General features: G+C 31.4%; 1 protein-coding gene across 4 annotated transcripts in view; it reads right to left on the minus strand.

Moving 5' to 3' along the window:
• The window catches only part of MICU3 (Mitochondrial calcium uptake 3), a 101,234-nt gene that overhangs the window by 32,725 nt on the left and 48,207 nt on the right, over window positions 1-20,302 (minus strand). For all 4 annotated transcript variants that reach the window (XM_076488652.1, XM_076488651.1, XM_076488654.1 and 1 more), the window contains exons 5-6: window positions 15,888-15,970; window positions 320-394 (exon numbers count right to left, since the gene is read on the minus strand). In XM_076488652.1, coding sequence (XP_076344767.1) covers window positions 320-394; window positions 15,888-15,970 — 158 coding nt within the window. The remainder of the gene's footprint in view (window positions 1-319; window positions 395-15,887; window positions 15,971-20,302) is intronic.

A 20,302-nucleotide genomic window follows, 5' to 3' on the forward strand; every position in this document is an offset into this window, starting at 1 on the left:
AGGCATAGCAAAAGGCATGTTACCAGCATTCTGAAGACTTTTCTTGCAAAAATACAGCAAAATCATATTCAAGATAAAACAGATCTTGGTTCCTAAACAGTTTTGTTGTTAGAGTAAAAGTGAATTTGCATCCAATATGTAAACAATTCCCCCAGTGTCAATATATAAAACTTTTACAGTTTTCCATAATAGAGCTGAGATGAGTCCATACACAAGGAAAATATTTAATTTCACTCTATCCATAACATACATCCACTTTTATTTAGGATTGAAATACACAGTCACTTTACTATTTAAATTTTAGTGGTTTACCACTCACCAACTGCGAACTGTTTGTTTTGTCTTCAGTTTTCTTGAGTGTATTTCGAGCGACTTTGCTAAATATTTGCTCCAACTGAAAAAAACAAACAAACCATAATAACTTTTCTGGTACATAAAACACTAAAACAGATAATTGCAGAACTGGAAAAAAATCTGTGACATTACTGAAATAATTATGTCTGTTTATTCAAAAAATATTACATTCCTTATGTGAGAAAATAGCTTGATGTACCAGTGAAATGTTCACTACATTTCTTCAAAATGAGTAACTAAAAATTTATTCCACATATCGTCTCTTCATAAAACCATGAACTATTACATTGCAGGAACTCTGGAAAAGTGTTCTGCACACACATCAAGCTTTTTAATGAATATCCCACACCAACACATAATGATCTGCTATGCCAATCTGATTTCAATTAGCATTAGACTATAGCTTCCATTAATAAGGGAGTTGGGTACATATTCCATGTGCAGTATATCTATTGAAAACATTACTTATACCAAAGACTCATTCTTGGCATAACAAAAGAGACAAACCAGAAATGGCATGGAAAGGTGGGTGGTTTCTGTGAAGAGGTATCTATATGATATACATTTTTCTGGCAAGGAAAATATTAACTTCTAAAATGCAACTCACCCCTCCACAGAACTAATAGCTAAAATCTCACATTAGTAAGATGATGGATGGACCAGTGTACAAAAGAGGTGTGTGAAATGGGGCATCACCTGGTAGGAGACCACAATCACAGAGCTAGATAGGAATATAATGACTGTTCGATTAGCCAGTACATCTCAACAGGTTGGCAATGTACGTACGTACACTGTGGTGAGAACAATCAACATGTCAGACCTCAGATTATGGCAGAAATAAAAGAAACATTGGCCACAATTAGCATACGCAAGGATAAGTCATTCTTAAACTGCCTCTCAAGGAAAATGCAAGATCCATCTGGCTATCATAACCAATAGGAACAATCTGGCTCATAACATAGGAGGTGGCCTGTTTGACATTGCTATAAAAACACACAAGCTCCACTTTTTATCAACAGGTGTATACATTTTGTCTTATACCAGTAGAATTACACCAACCCAAAAGAGAATTCTCCACACTAACCTGCCCAGCAGCTTAGGACTCAAGAAGAAAAAGTTCACTCTTTAATCCACTAAAAGAAAATAGAATGGAATAGGTTTCACTGAAGAAAAAAACTATAGAGGTGTATGGACCAAACAAAAATTGTCTGTCATATGCATAAGGTCCTACAATGATAAACTGAAATTGATTACCATGTATAGAGACAACTGGTATTAGCCAATTGTGAGTGCAGGATTACATATGATGTAGTTTTTATTTTTCCATGAAATATTGTCTTGGATATAAAACAGATAAACTAGCCAGATTACCCATCCTTTGGATATAAGTTATCTAAATTTATGATTAATGAAAGATTACCTTAAGATATGAAAAGTTGCTTCCTTTGTATGTAATTGCAAAAACATAATGTAAAACCTCAAATTTTCATGTATCTCTGCATGTACTAAACAAACCTTCAGGCCAAATTTGGTGAAGATCCATCATCAGAATGCAAAACAGTGGTAAAACCAACAAAATACAAAACTGAAAATTTGTATGTATCTTCCCATGAACCCAATGAGTCTCCACAAGAAGCTTATTTTTCACCAAATTGATATCTCAATTTTGGATTCTTATAACATGCATCTAGTAAAAACTGGCAAGAAGCCATCATTGAGGCAGTTTAGTTTCACTGTAATTTACCATTTACTGGAAAGGTATGGAAGGGCAACAAGAACTTTCCCACAAAGACATAACCTTACTGTTCCTGATAAGACTTGTTGGAAAAGAAGCATTTTCTCCGCACTATTTTAGAAAACATTCCATCCTCAGGAGTTACAAAAAGTGAACAAAGACAATGTCACATATGTATGCATACAAGAAGAAAAGAAAAGAAGTGAAAGACAATGACTACCTAGTGTAAAGAACATAGAGTAGCACTGTGCATTGGAGAATGTTTTCATAATTTTAATGTATTAAAAACATTTGAACTTATTTATAATAAGTCTTTATTATGCTTTTATTTTCATTTTATTTCATATTATGTTCAAAATTCATAATAAAAATGCTAAAGATTATAATTAAAATTTTTTTTTCCATTTTATTACGTCTGTGGTGAGCTGCTACAAACAACATTCCCGCTGTTTAAGGGTTAACAATGAACTTGTCAGTTATAAGTTTATTATGAAGGTTAAAAAAATTATCACATTTATCATCCTTGAAAACAATGAACTGTAACTACCAATATATTACACTTGATTTACTTTACCATTATTAAGAAAAAGTTAAAAATATATTTTAAATGTTACAAGATCAGTTAGATAAAAGTGCCAATTTATCAATTTTATTATCTGAAACAGTATTTGGAATTAATAAAAAAACAATTATTAAATTTTGAAATCAAACAAAAATTTAAATTAGATTAATGACTGAACTAGAAGGAATATCTTAATTGCTAAAAGAGTGTAAATTAGTAAACTAGATTATAAACATGATAAATACAGAAAATAATAAATTAATCTAAAACAAAAAACATTTAGAAAAAGAATTAAACCAAATAAAAAAACCTTAAAAAAATTACATTGATCATTCTGATAACATAATTATTTTATCTAATTATAAGTAAAATAGAAAAATATGTATTTTATAAAGACTTAAAATTTTCCATTCTTTTAAAAATGTAGGAGATTACAATATCTACTGAATTTTGAAGAATTATTACATCATCTGTCAAAAAGAGAAATAAATACACATACATAGGTATACAGCTTGGCAGCAGTGAACCTTTCACTAGCATAAGAACTTAAATATATAGCATGTCTTTAATATTACTTAATAATAATAATAATAATTGTGAAATTGGACCTGTGAACAAAAACAAGAATGAATATCAAGCCATAAAAAATTTAGGAATTAGGCACATAGTAACATTGTTTATTAAAATAGTACAGGGTGTTCAGAAAGTCACTCTGCACTTGTATATTTATTAACAGACATGTTTCAATATAGAATACAGGAGGTAAATATGAATGACAATTATAAACAATGTTGAAAGCGACCCAGTATCAATACAGGCCTGGATCCTTCTTATTTTGTTTATAAACACCACTAACAGTTGCTGGCTTGAAAGAGACTGAATAAAATATGATTACAAAACTGCACAGTGACTTTCCGAACACCCTGTATTTTCAATATCTGCTTAACAGGTCATCAGAGCTTTATAATACTACAGAGTTTTTCCTTTTAAAGCAATATCCAAGTAATGACTAATTCATAAGTTCTGAGAATTTCTGTAAACATCAGAATAAACATTTTAAATTTCTTGTTCATTTTTCTTCTTTTTAATACATAATAACTCAAAAACCAAGCCAATGGCATGAACTAATTTCATACAGGTGAGTTTCAAATAGAGTAGCTTCATTTATAAGTATTATTAACTAGCAGTAATAAAATATATCACAATTCTATTGAAAATGATGCTACCATTATCCCTTGAAGTTAGCTTTCTTACAGAAATTTGGTGCTACTTTAAAATGCTGATGTACAGAGTGAAACATAAATTACCAGACAATAACACATAAATGATAAACATTACAGTTGAAACCCCACCATATTTAGAAGTTGGTTGTAAATACAACCATTTTATGTCTATTGAAACACTGCATTAAAAAAACCGGGTAAATAAAAACTATTTCGAAAGAAGTAAATGTAAAGATGGCTAATATCAATCCTACAAAAACAATGCAAACAAGATAATACACAATGACATTTGAATCATTGCTACATAATGAAACAGAAAATAATTAACATATAGCAATACAATTTTCAACCATGATTGAGTTTACTTTATTATATTTTCTACTACAGTGTGTGTGTACTGTTACACAGGGATTATGCAAATACCATCCCTACTATCTTTTTTGCATTGTTTGTGAAGAATTTACATTAACTACCCAAACATTTACCTTATTTTTTTAAAGTAAACCAGACAACATAAACAGTACAATAATTTTAAGTAATGATGACCACACTTAGAAGGTTAAAGAAAATTTTTATAACAAAATTAAATTTGTAAAATTTGACAAAGATTCAACAAAAACTTGAGAAGGCAAATTACAAATGTACTTATTGAATTTTAAAAAATAATGAAATCATAAAATAAAACTTTCAAGTTCCCATTCTGGTACTAAATGTATATATGGAGATCCAGTTTATAAGGATGGATGTTCCTATTACACCAACATAATGCTTTATAAAGTTTGTTGGAATCATTGACAAATAACGAATATCTCACCAAAGACAGGTTTAATGTTTCTCAAGAAATACAAGAATTATATTTTAATAACAAGTCATTTTCTGTACTAGTTTTGGTGTAGTCTCTCTACATTAGTAAAACCACAGAAGTTCAGAGGACTATACAATGTAAAATAACTAATAATTATACAAAAATGAAAGTTAATCTTAACATGTTCCAAGGGCTTTAAGATAAACTTATCAAAATGCTTCAACAGATCAAGGTTGAACTGTATTGCCTTCACTTTGAATTGACCATATTTGATGAATGTAAAACTTGATTAAGAAGCAACATAAAAATTGTTATTTTACCCAAAAGATAATATAGCTATCTACTGTACTGATTTCAAATAGAGAATATGATACAAGAAACTCCTCTAATGACCAAATGGGGATCTTAATTTTAAAATACTTAGTAAAGTCTTATACTAACATATATCACTGATTAAGGATATCATACAGTAACCAGCATCACACTGTAACAAAAATGTTTCACAAAGTACAAAAAAATGTGAAAGTAAAAAAAAAGCATAGTTCAAAGTACTCAGTGCTAGAGATCCTATAACACAACATTCATCCAAAATGCTTTGAAGGATGGACTACTGCTGTGTAAAAGAAGAGTTGAATACTGAGGATTTAGAATTAACCACTGATCATCTAATAAATATAACAAATTATATGCCAACATTTGATACCAATTACACTAACAGCAGCCTAATTACTGACACAAATACAGATAAAATAACCAGTGTCATTACATCATTTTTAACCCCTGTGCCTTATTAATAAGCTGAAGACTGTGCTTGCTCATAGCAAAAATCCAACAGGTTATCAAACCCTCAGACAATGTAAAAGTTGACTAGTTTGAAACATTTACTAGTCACCACATTCAAAGTTGATTAGCTGAAAATTTTACTTAACTACAGAATTTGAACTGAGTGAAGACAATTGATCCATTTATCTTTATCACTCATAATTTACTTTTACAAAGTAAATAATTTGAGAAATATTGTACATTCAACCTGCTCTTTTCCATTTAACATATTCATTATAAATAAATTTAGTTTCTTAAAATATATTTTTTATTATCATCAAATTACACAAATTGTATATTAAGCATAGTTTGCCTAATATTATATTTTGTTTACAATTCCAATCATCTTTCATTTCTTAAACAACATGCACTATAATAAGCACAGAATTCATCTAAGCAAACTAGCTTTAAGCAACTTCTTTGCCTTCTTTTCAAAGTATCAGTCTTAAATCTTACAGTTTCATATTCAAAGTTTGTTTTTGACACAAGTAATACATTATCAAATACTTTTCAGACTCTAAACATGATTTGAACTGCTAATAGTTTTGTAATTTGAAGTAGCCAATTACAACAACATACCATTCTTCTTGTCAGTTATCGTTTGTTCTTAATGTTTTTTTCAGTGTCACTTTGCACGTGGGTAATTTTCAGATAACAAATGGCACACATTTAAGTTTGTTTTTCACCACATAATAATGTTTCAAAAGTGCAATGAAAACTTCTGAAGTTCAGGTTAGGTAAAAAAAAAAAAAACTGAAATACTGATGAAAAAGCCTGCTAAATTTCTGAACTTAGCCTTCATTCTTCATTAAAATTCATTTTAAAAAATCTTCATTAATCAATTTCTGAAAAGCATATACAAATTCAAAGCCATATTAGAAGACTCACATTCATCGGGTGTTTCATCAAATAAACTATCTCTAAATATATTTCACCAAGCTTTTGCATAATTCATTTCAACCTTTTTACAAAATTCTACTTTCTTCACAAAATTATTAATCATTGTATCTTTTGATTTCTTTAATCTATTGAAATAAGTATGCACTTTTATATAATGTAAATCTTTATTCTATATTGCAATTTTCTACAGCATCCAGTTCTCCTATATTTATTATATTGATACCACTGACATATACCTGTCATACTGCCTTTCAAGTAAAACTGCACTATTACATCAGTATCAAAACATTTTATCTCCGAGACTGTGATAAGTTAAATGATACTGCATAATGACACAAGAGTTTCAATGTCTATGAAATTTCACATACAAAAATATTTGCAGAAGCTACATAACCTGTAGGAAGTTCAAGTTTCAAACTACTTCATCCACCATTTATGCCATGGAATAAAACCAACCATACACAATAGGTGTGCTGATTTGATGCTCTTGGGCATTTTAGAATTAATGTGCATATTGGAAGGAGGGGTGGGGGTAGGTAGGTATTCAATGTTTATTGGCACAAAGCTACATGGCTATCTGTGCCAGACAAGATGTGGTACAGTATAGGTATAGGGCAATTAAGGTACAAAGTAAAATATGTAAAATAAGGAACTGCCAGGAAGACTGAAGCAATAAGTACAACCTTTCTGTCAATCACCTGAAGTTGACCTTTCCAGTCCTGGGTTCAGTTCAAAAGAAAAATAAAAACTAAAATGCATAAAATTAAGACATGCCAGGAAGATTGAAACATCAAGATTGAATTTGCAGTCAGTCACCTGAAGTTGGCCTTTCCAGTCCTGATTTCAAGTCAAAATAAAAAGTGAAATGTGTAAAAGAAATCATGCTAAAACATTAAAATATGTAAAAGAAATCATGCTAAAACATTATATAGTCTGATAAAAAAACCTTAAATTAAGTGTAAAAGACCAATGGCTCTTAAAAATGTAAAAACATGAATGAGATGGGCAGTATCACCTACAACATGGGCCAAAGTCAAGGGCAAACCTGCCTTACAAATATCTTTAAAATGGTGTCATCGTTCTAGATTGTAACGATGGCATGATAATAAAATGTGGATGATTGTGATCTGAGTGCAACATAGACCACACATTGGTGCAGCAGTACCAGGTAAAAGGAAGTGGTGGGTTAAAAACTGTAGCCAATGCATAGCCTTGCCAAACCAACCTCCTCTCTTTGATCCTTACAGAAGCAAGAGGGTCAAAGACCTAGAGAAGGTTTGATTTGAAAAAGCTTGTTATTGTGTTGCTCATTCCAGGTTGCCTGCCATCTGGTGTACAGTCTGGATTTGATAACTGGACTATGCAAAGTCTGTCGGCCAGCTCATTCCCACAAATACCAACATAACCTGGTATCCAAAAGAATTGGATGGAGACAGATGAGAGAGAAAGATGGGGCAGTTTGTTTTCAATATTGATGAGAAGAGGGTGGTGACTATCATGGAATGATTCCAGGGCCAATAAACAGCTAAGTGAGTCTGTACATATTGTACAATTTGTATATTGCATTATTTCAATATGATTTAGGGCAATTGAGATAGCATACAATTCGGCAGTGAAAACAGAAAATGTAGGGGGAAGTCTGTGTGCCACAATCAAACCGTCACAAACCATGGCCGAGCCCACTGAAACACCTGATTTGGAACCATCTGTATATATAGAAATGGATGGATCATATGAAAGATGTTCAGCAAAGAAAGAGCAATATTTCCAATCGAGTGTATCCGTTTTCCTCAGATGACTCAGAGATAGGTTACAATTAGGGATAATAATTTGTCATGATGGAATAGACTGATTTGAAAAAGCTGCAATCCAATTCTTCTAATTTTGCCTGGATATGGAGACTAAAAGGAACAATGGCAGATTTCCTGTTATTAAAAAGTGTGGTCCATTGTGGTTGGAAAACACAACTCCAGATAGGATGCTGTAGTAAGGATCAAAGTTTGGAAGCATACATTAGAGACAGTTGCAAACGGCAAATATATAGATTCCAGGGTCACATAATAATCCAATATATTCATATAGAAATGGTCAGTTGAAAAGGAAAGAGGCAGATGCTCCTCCTATGTTTCAATGGCTAAAAAGGGGATAAGTTCATGAGATTCCACATACAGACTTTGCATGGGAGAAGTACGAAAAGCTACAATGCAAAGCCAAAGCCCCTGGTGATGGAAAGGATCCAACATTTACAGTACTGAGGTTTTGGAAAAACCATAAACTACAGACCCATAATCAAGTTTGGATCGGACGAGGGCACGATAAATTTTGAGCATGGAGTATTGATCTGCTCCCCATGAAGTAGAAGAGAGGACACGGAGAATGTTCAATGCTTTTAGACACTTGATACAAAGTTGTTTGATATGCGATACAAAATTTAATTTACAATCAAATACAAGACCTAACAACTTTGCCTCAGGGATAACAGGAAGTACAACATCATCAAGACAGAGTTCTTGATCTGGGTGGATTCCCCGTTTGTGGCAGAAATGTATGCAAATGGTTTTAGAGAGTGAAAGTTTAAAACCATTTGCCGTGGTCCACTTCAGTATCTGATTGATTGCAGTTTGTAGCTGCAGTTCAATAAACCTCATGTTTGATGACTGACATGAGATGGCAGGATGAAGTTCAGAAAGAGTAGTGAAAGAAGGCCAGTTGGCCTGGACCAACTACCACCAAGGTACATGGGTCGGGTGGTACTGATCACGGCCAATCTCTCGTAATATGATGGGAAAATGATCACTACCTCGTGGATTGATGTCAACCTCCCAGGAAAAGTGAATGAGTAGCAAAGGGGAACAGACAGAAAGATCTATAGCTGTAAATGACTGACTGGATGCATGAAAATATCTGTAAGAGCCAGTATTGAATAGAGCCAGGTTGTGGTTTAGGAGCACATGCTCTACGGCACGCCCTCTCATCAATACAGGAGCCACCCAAAAGGGAATAATGCCTATTGAAATCTCCCAAAATTAAAAAGGGGGTTGGCAGTTGCTCAATGAGGGTATTGAGGTCAGATTGATCATAATGCACGTCAGGTGTAAGGTATAGAGAGCAAATAAGTGATGGTACAACTCAAGGGTGTGATCAATAACAGAAATTGGGTGGGCACATGCTGATTAACCAGCAATGCAACTCCCCCATGTCCCCCTCCTATACATAGCCTGTCATTCCAGTATAAGGAATAGTGTTGAATAGTAACTGTATTTGTAGGCTGTAGAAATGTTTCCTGCAAAGAAAGACATGTGAGATGATAAAAGTCAATCAGATCTTTGATGTCAGTCATATTTGATTGGAAACCTCAACAGTTCCATTGGATTAGTGTGGCCATATATAATTATTTCAGAGGAGAAGACAGTAAGGAGTCCTTCTGCTTATGACCGCATTTTTTTTCTTTATTGGATGTGGGTCTATTGCCCTCCATGGATCCTGTTCTCACTCGAATGGTTGGGTCTCAATTTATTGGTACATGTACTAATGATTGAGGGTGTGGACGAATGGTTTGTTTAATTTTTTAGGTATCAAGAGAGGGAGACCCCATGGAAACATCTTGACTTGAAGAAGGTGAAGTTCAGCAATGACTGGAAGGGGTGGTCAGGACAGAGATGGAAAGAGACAGTGATTCATGAACTGTGTTGATTTTGGGAAGTGTTTCATTAAAATTTGCTGGTGAAGATTGTGTAGGGGATAGGGTAAGGTCTGTTTGGACTCCTACTATAGTAGTAGAATGGGTTACAGCAGCATAAGTTCTGGACAGAATAGGTAATAATATTTTTCGAGCCTCTATGTAAGTGAGATTGTTGACTGTCTTAAGACGTTGTACTTATTTTTCTTCTACCCATTTAGGGCAAGAGGTAAAATAAGAAGGATGCGTACCATAACAGTTTACACAATATGGTTCGAGCTGGCATTTGAAGGCATTATGGTCTTTACCACCACAATGGGCACAGGTCAAGGAACCACGGCAAGATTGTTTTGAATGACCAAAACGTTGACAATGAAAACATCGTACAGGATTTGGATTATAAGGTCACACCTTACAATTCAGATATCCTGCTTTTATATTGTGGTGGGAGAATGTGGTGCTGTAAATGTCAGTATTAGAACATTTGTTGTTTCCAGAATTCCACCTTTTCGAGTGAAGATTCGGCATACCGCTGTGACACCTTGGCTGATGTGATTTGCAAGGATCTCCGAATCGGGGACAGTCCTTAAATCTCTTTAATCTATGACTCCTCTGGAAGTATTCAAAGTGGAATGAAGAGTAACCTCAATGGGTATGTCCTCCAAGGCCTTTGATGTCAGGAGGAGTTTGGTGCTGTGATGAAGATATTTCCACTAAAATGTCTCCTGAAAGTAGCTTTTTCACCAATTTAGGGGAGCCAGCAAGCCTTTCTAAGCCCTTCTGAATAAAAAATGGAGACATATGCCCTAGAGTTTAGCACTTAAGGTACGCAAAATTAAGAATCGCGGGACAGATTCAAGTGGTGAGTTAGGCTGTACAAATTCATCAATGCTTGGTCATTTTCCAGTAGTCAAGTTTTTCTCAATGGGTTCAAGTTATTATATTTTTTGTTTTAGGAGTATCCATAATAAATAGAAAATTTTTCGGTACACACTGATCCCACCCACCATGAAGCCCTTAAGGGCACTGCAGCAATGCCAGGGTTTCGTGAGCACTATATCCGAACACCAGTGTCAGACACAATGTCCAGAACACCCATTGTGGATGTCCTATGCTGGTACTCAGTTGACCCTGGCCTAAATGGACTAGTCAATTGATCCTGGGAGGACCACCCCAAGACCACCCATTTACAAAAATTCAAAGCCAAAGTGGTGTGTTAAAGTTGGACCCCTCAACCACTAGGATTCTCTCCTCCCCTTCACGGGTTACCACGCATGGTAAACACGCAGGTGTATGTTTAGATCCCAGAGACGGTAAACTGTAAGAACAGAACCTTCTCTGGGAGGTCCCCTCACCATGTACAGAAATCCACATTGAGGATTTCAAGAAATATGTGATCAAATTTATTCCCAGTATTATTATACAATATCACACAACTGGCTGGTCAACAATTTATTAAATTTCATAATATGGCAACTTGTTGGATTTGGCTTACTTATAATTCACAATTGAAAGATACTGTAACCATAATTTTATGGAAAATTTTAAATTTTCTTTTCCCAATTATTCTGAATAAATTCAAGAAATGATCATAATTACTTTACTAATCTTATGTTTCTTCAATCATACTTATGCAGAGATAAGATTTCTCTTTTTTTTAATTATTTTAAATTATCTGAAAATTATCCATTTGACTTCAAGCCATTAGCTTATCCAGAATGTCACTGTTACAGTTTAAATTGCACATGTAGAATATTCAAATCTTGGTTTCTGAGTGTTTGTGTCATTGCTTCCATTAAAAAAGTTAAAAATAACTGTCTTCTTAAACAGGTTAACAAATCCTGACCCTCATTCTTGTTAAAGTGCTTACAAAATTATACAAGGTGTTCGGAAAGTCACTTATGTATTTATTTACAGACAAAACTGCACAGTGACTTTCCGAACACCCTGTATTTGATCCATGCCTGTTTTCCCTGCTGATGTGTTAGCACTTTGGATGAAACTTTTTTTTTTTAGTTTGGTTATGAAATTGTGAACTTCCATCTTGTTATGGAACTGACCCTCATCTTTATAAAATAATTTAGTGTACGAAAGCATTTCATCAATTTAAGTTTGCTCTTCATGCATTGGTCAAGATTTAATTAGAAAACAGGTCTTCATAAAGTTATGACAAGAAACTTTCCACAAGCTTAGAACTTTTTATATACACATCTTTTCACTAAACAATTTTCCTAAAATCAGATGTAATAATAAAATCATTTATTATTCTGAATTAGGCCACTGTTGTCTAGCCTACATTAAGAGGTTTGTAATCCACAAATGCTGTACAAGATAAAAAAGAAGTTTCAAGTAGAATTTTCTACGACATAACTACTCCTTGATTACTATTTCAAGATCAATGGTGATGTCACTTAAGAAAAGTATTTTTCCAAACCAGTTGCAGTCACCCAAAAATGCTAATAACCATTTTTTGTTTCAACTGAAATCTACTATCGTATGTGCAGTACTAAGGGCTGTTTAAGGCAGTATAGTATTACTTTTTCAGTAACTTATATAAGGGGAAACTACCATGTACTTTGTTTATGAAGTTCTAATACTTAGACTTCCTTTTGAAATTTTCTCTATAATAGAATATATTACTAACTCTTTGGGCCATATTAAAGATTACTTTTGAAAGTGTAATTTTAATAAAATTTCTCTCATATTAAAATGCTTTTTTCTAAGCTGTAATGTTTCAGTAATCATTTCATTTGCATCAATGACAACAAAATATTATGCTAGAGAATCTACAAGTGTAAAGTTACATCAATCAGTAATGAACAATGTACCTACACTTGAATCCAGCTAGAGACAAAGCAGGAAAGACAATTAATATAGTATCATACATACTGAGAAGGGAACTAAAAGGGAAGTTTACAAAAACTATAAAACTTTTGAAAATCAAGAACTGGATAACTATTCCCAAGAGGTTCTTCATAAAAATAAAGTTATTGTTTGGAATGAGAATAAAAATTTTAAAAAGAAATCAACAAGTAGGTTGTTTACACATGAGTTACAACTGTCTTAAAAATGTGAGGCAAAAATATATTGAAAACTATAGGAAATCCTATCTTCAGGTGCAATATAGTGTAGGATTAAATTATTTTGTTTATCCTAAGTTGTTGAATATAAAAATGTATCAAACATGCAAGGCAGTAAAAAAAAAAAACTATAAAAATCTGAAAATAATATGATTAATAGTGTTTCACAAGTTTCTTCCTGCAAAATTTACACAAGACTACCGTACTAAAACAATTGGACTTTTTGTTGATAAACAAATATATGACTTCATGGCATTTCCAAACATAATTGTATATAATGTTAATAAACTTCTCCACACTAAAAACATCAACAATAAATTAGCTTCAGCTGTAAACATACATCAGGAGTAAGTTTTTAAAATATTTTCTCATTGCTAGACATAAAATTATTTTTCAAAACAACTTGCAAAAAATCAGTACATGTGGTATTTGATATACAATACTGAAATTCATTAAAAAAAGAGAGAGAGACAGAGAAATATTGAAGTTTTCTAGACAGAGTACTTATGTTAACTATTTTTCAAGTGTATGATTTATTAATGTTTCAAATTTATGTTAACTTTCATTAGAAACCCAGACTTTGAGTTTATAATTTATTATGCTTATAGACTAAAATGTCAGATATTTGCAAAATATATTGATATCTCAAGAAATAAAAAAGTGGGAGATTCTTATACTCTAGCTTACTCATGCCTACGTCCTTTAAATAAATGACAGTCATTTGTTACTGGTTCAAAGGGAAAACTTGTACTTTCACTGGAAATTGTAAACTCTGTTGACTAACTCTTTATGCTGAGCAAAAACAAGATTTTTTGACCCACATACAGCTTAGGGAGAAAGCCAACTAATATTCCCTTGATTTAATGTGTATAATTATAGTAATTTTATCAATTTTTGGTTTTCTAAAATGAACATTTGAAATCTATAAAAATTAGTTTGTCTTTCCCTTCCATAAATGAGGTTTACAGCAAGGCTTAGCGTGTATAGTTCAAATACAAATTAGTTTCATTACGTCATAATTACTAGAAATCGTTTCTTTTTTCCATATAGTTTTTTATTGCTATGTTTTAAGAAAAATAACTGCAAATTAAGCATTTATAAGTAAATAGTAACAATAAATCACTACAAATTTATAACCATTTAAGCACTTTGTACACTTACAGCAATAAATTCCTACCATTCTGAAGGGATAACTAACATCCAAATACCTATCAAGTTTATTGGACTGGTCAAGAATATGTAGAGAACCATATCATAAACATTTTGCACTTTTCTTACTTTAGACAATTCTCGTTACAAACACTGTATTATAGAACAAGCTAAAAACCTCTCTCCCAATAGGTTCTAAAAGCCAAGATTATGATAAATTCTAATAATTGTATCACAAAAGCATATCTGCTAACAATGGTGTCATGTAAACAGTCTAATAGCAGAAGTGGTGATTCACTGCTTTATGTTCAACAGGTTTCTACTTCAGTCAGCAATAATAAAATAAACATAGGAAATAGATGTAAGAAAATTAAAATTAGAAGTAAAAACTCTTAAGAGAAATACCTTGAAATTTTGTGGTTAATACCAAAAAGGATAGAAAATTACTGCCCATTTTATTTTGCATTCTTTAACCTTAACAAATTGATCAACTACAATGTTATGGTTATATCTAGGGATAAAGAAAAAATAGCAAACTTTCTAATATTTCGAAAGCAAAAGTACATGATAACCACCAGCATTAAAAATAAAACTTAAAATTGATTATCAAAATTCTTTGTGAATTTCATGATGTAAATGAGGTAATACAAATTAATGCACTTCCACTTTCTTAAACAGGTGAATTCTGAGATATATTAGTGTGCTCACAATGAGTTAGCACAATAAACTGTGCAGCTAGCCAGCTTTCATTAGTCCAATGACTCACTGCATGAATGCATTATGCAAATTTCTTCCCCTGTATAGAACATACGTTTTTCAATACAACATTCAGCCCAAAGTTGTTGATTCATGATCATAATATTTTTACTTCATAAAACTCAAAGGCAAATTCAATTAATAGTATTTCTTAAATTTATATTTTATTCCAAATTATTTCTACATGAATTATTCAATACAAAATCCTAAGTATAAAAGAAATTTTACTTCTGTTTATCAACTACCAATGACATACTTCACAACAGTTAATTATAATTTATACTTTAGTATGCTTCATTATGTGGTTAACATCGTCAAGCTGACAGGTATGGTAAATAGTATTAATATCAATCAATAAGAATTTTGTCATTGTATTCTTAATTTCTGCATCGTATTAGTTTAAGCTAACTTCTTACTTAGAAAACATTAATGAGTTAATAATGGGTGAATATAATTCAAACTTAGCTTACATCTAGTAAAGATGGTCTCTGACTTAGGCTTATCTGTACATCTTTATCAATTTGATTAATGCTGCCATATTACAAACAAATGGAAGTTCAGCACTAAATTTGATGCTTATCAAATCTAGGCTTTTCTGATTGTGTTTAAAATTCAAATATCACAAGTAAAAAAACAAAGTTCTTCAGACTGAATTAATACTGTACTGTTGTAGGTTGTGTGTCATGTCATAATACAAATGAAAGTTGTGAATACAAAACCCAATCTCTACTCATACAAAAATTATATAACCCACAATGAAACACTCTTAAATGTAGTTCACATATAAAACTTTCACTTTTAAAGTACATAAATTACACTTACAACCAAAAATTCCTTCTTATCAACTTTCTTATTACCATCTGTGTCAAACATGTTGAAGGCTATGTGAAATCCTGATTGTGGTTCTGCCAAAAAATAAAAAGTGTATTACAACTTCTAAAACAACTCGTACATAAAACCAAGAATACTACAAAAATGTTTATATTTGCATTTTTAATAAAGTACTGTAAAATAAATATTAACATTTACATATATTTAGTATATTAATACCTACATTTAAGACACTTTATGACATCAAACAGTTACAAAGGCCAACATAATAAAAATAATAAATATATATATAAATGCATAATATTATGACAATTAAGCAATTTAGACTAAACTTTTGTATTTGAGTTATAATCTGTAGTCATTCAAGAAACAAAAAAAGCATAATTTATATTTATTTCCTAATGTTTTATGGTGGTTATGAGATTTGTCAAACCTACTGAACAGGTACAGAGATTCTGATTCAACAGTGAAAATAACAGAAAAATATTAAGTTCTTTTGTAAAAACTATTTGATAATTATCTGAAGGTTATAAAGGTTTCCCTTGTGAAATCTGAAAATTATCTGATGTATAAAAGTAATTTTAATCTAAAAATGAAAATTACTCTCCATGTTGGATAGTCAACATTCTGAAAGTAAAGATGTTAAGAGAAAATCTTTAAATAAAAAAAATCTTAATACTTAATTAAAAAACCTGATATTTTGTGTAGAAAGCCTCATAATGTTTAGCAATAATCTGCAGAATTTCATAAACATGTGTACTTTATCAAAATCACACTATAATTACTATTGTAGATACCTTCATCGTCACAAGCCGAGTGGATTCCACTCAACCCGTAATGAAAGGGTTAACAGTACAAAGAAAAAATAAAACAGGGCCAAAACAAAATACAAGGCATTATGGATAGTTAATGAAATCCAAACATCTTGAAATATAACAAACAATTTCAAATAAATGGCAAAACTACAAGTGTTACATATAAAAGTATCACGTAAAAGCCAAGTAACCTAAATTTCTGTTACATGTATGCATTTTACATCAAACTTAAAATACCTGTGGAAGAAATGAGTATTATAGCATTTTATGATTCAACCTTCAACCAATACACAACTGCATTTCAACTTGATAAAAATGACAAAGTACATACACAATTTTCTGTAACATGGTGTCAAAAGAATGTCAATTTCAGCAAAACAATTCCAACATTAAACATACAACTGTAATACAATAAAAATGAATTATCACACTTCATATCTAACACCAATCCCACTTACATAATTTATCTAAGAAATAAAGTAATTGTGACTAACAATATCTATTAATCATAAAACATTTACCTGAATTATAAGCAAATTACAATTCCTTAGAAATCTTTATTAATAATACATAAAACAATTTATTACTAAAACCATTGTATATTAGCTCATTACAAACCCACCAGAGGCTAATTATTTTGATTTTGGTTTCACTCTGTTGCAAGTTTATAAAACAAGGAAATAAGAATGTCTTTACAACATAATTTAATGAATCTGAATAAGAAACATTCATGTACTGGAAGTTCATAATTACTCCATTCATTACTTGCATTAGTGTTTCTCTTATGAAAGTTACATTAATCAAGACAAAAGTGTTTTTATTTGAAAATAAAAGATTTAATAGTGTTCAACACCATGAGTTTCATGTTAATTGAAATCAGTGTCATCCTAAAAGTACCATAATAATTTCCACAAAATCACATTTTTATATAAATAAGTTTCATAGTAGAACAGGTATGTTTCTAAATTTGCTCTGTTTATAAAATTTTCAACTTTACTAAAAATTTATAAACAATGTTATATAATGTCTTTTTTTGTTTTTAAAACCTGTAATAATAAACAATGCATGAAGGAAGCAAAAAAAAAACTGGGCAAAAACATGAAATAAAGAAATATAGATTTATGAGAAAATTTAAAGTAAAAACAAAGAAAGTAATAAAATATTAAATCACTAGAAGCAGTTTTATCAGAATGCTACATCCTGAAACTGAAAATGTAAGATGCTTATCTATGAAGGTAACATTTAACATACTCCAGGCAGTTAAATATGCCCTTAGGTGCATATACAATCAGAAATGCATTAACTGAATGTACATAGGGATGTCTATTGAACTAACCCTGTATTAGATGAGTACATTCCACATTTATTTTATGTGTATTCACAAAATATGGCAAACTGTGAGTAAGTATTACAAGTCTGTTGTACAGTTTTGATAATAAAATATTTGTACTAAAGATATGTCTGTACAAGGATGAAGTGACTTTGACTGACAAATTAGTGTAAAGCAATCATAAAATGAAGAAACAAAAATAGTTTTGTCTACCAAACAGTGTACATATTTCATTTACATAACCTCTACAACCTACGACATGCATATACAGTTTCTCAGTATCTCTGTGTAGTGTCCAATAATTTTTTTTCTATTCTGATATAAGTGGCTACAAAACCAGTACTGTAGTGTCAAAAGAAATACTGATAACTCTCATAACAACTTTACAATACCATGTTGGACAGCATTCTGAAGAATATCATGGCACACACATAAGGTTAGACTTTTATGAATTACTTCATGCTACCATATCTTGGATTGTGATGATTATAAACATCATCATATTTTACCCTTTCGTAACAAATAATACATTTGTCTTCACTTAGTATTTAGTGTCATCCAATGTAAATCAGATATACAGAGTTTGTAAACTTTCTCAAAAGCCCTACCTTATATAAATAATGCACAATACTTGTTCTATAGGCTAATAGTCAATTCACCCTATTTCTATGCTATGCCATCCTGGAGTAAGGTCATTCCAAGGGATTGCATGGAGAATTGTACAAGTTGTAGTTCATCTTCTCTGAACATGTTTAAAGGAAATAATCACTGACATGAGTAATCTATGGACTGTGGTGTGAGAAAGCAAATCCTTTGTTTGTGTGTGTGTGTGTGTGTGTGTGGTTTTGTTTATCATTTATTCTTTACTCCTTCTATCATTTATCTATGAATTTTTAGCTATGTTAAATACTAACTCATCTTCTAACTTATATTTATTTTGAGTAAATATTAAACATATTTACATTTTATAGAACTGACCCCATCTTCCTTCGTGGCAATGTACAGATATTAATAATAATAGCAAAAGATTATGTAAATTTATGATTAAATAAATTGTATTTTCCTAACTTAAGCAGGGAATAACAACAAAATAAATAAACTTCATAAACTGAGTCACAAGATAATTAGTGAATTACTGTTTGTACTCAATGTTCTTATTAATGTACAAAGGTGATTTTTGAAAACTGTGTTGTAATTTTTGGAATTAGGTGTTTACTTTTGTTCTTTTTTGTAATTCCTTTCTTTTGAAATAATTAATATTGGCATTTATGTGTTACTTACATTAGTATTATGTCCTGACCAAAGACACATTTAATATCTGTACTTTTAGTAAGTGCTAGATTTTATTCCAGTTCATTCATTACAGTTTAATTGTTTTTGGTTTTTTTGGGTTGTTTTTTTAACCCTAGTTATAGCAGTTATTTTAGACTGTTACATTGGTGCCAAAACAGGGACCCTCTTTTTCAACAACATGTCAACTGATTAATTCATCAATAAGTTCAGTTGAAAATAATTTGTGTTGCAAAATAATATTTGAATTAGCAAATCTGATGCAGTATGTTTGAAGCGGTTTGTGTCAGTATTGACAGAACATTTGAAAATGCTGACATGCATGGGGACGGATCTACTCACAAAAAAAATGAATCCCTTTTCCCCTCAATATCAAACTTTGAGAGTTCTTTTTACCTATAGTTCTGCAGAAAATTTATCAATTTATGTCACTACTGTCACTCCACTACCCTGTCTATTGAGAAGTTGAACAATAAGTTGCATTTTAATGTCTTAAAAGTTTGGAAAATCATTTTTATGTGTATCAAGTACCTGAGAATAAATGGGTGAAAACTGTGGTTTCTTATCTAAGTCACTAGAATGGTAGAAGGCTTTTGAATCAGAAATAGTTTTTGAACACTGGGAAGAATTTAAATAAAACTTGACTAAATTGTACCCAGTAGTGTTAGATAATAACAAATTAGCTAAGGAATTCTTTAGTAGAAAATACTACACTCATGCAGAAGAGTCAGTTGAGGCATTTATTTGAAAAACTGTGAAAACATATAAATTATAAAACCCTGGAGTTATGAATAGAGAAACTGTAAAGTATAAAATATTGCAATTGCATGTTTTCTTATGTTGGTAATTAAAATTGCTGGACTTAACATTTAAAATGCTGTATAGAAAGGAGAACCAGTTCACTGATACCATATTGATTCCCCAGAAGAAACCCCAAAACTGGATGTCTGTAAGCTACTACTTACAGTGTT

The sequence above is a fragment of the Tachypleus tridentatus genome, chromosome 2 (genome assembly GCF_004210375.1).
Source record: "Tachypleus tridentatus isolate NWPU-2018 chromosome 2, ASM421037v1, whole genome shotgun sequence".
Classification (NCBI taxonomy): Eukaryota; Metazoa; Arthropoda; class Merostomata; order Xiphosura; family Limulidae; genus Tachypleus; species Tachypleus tridentatus.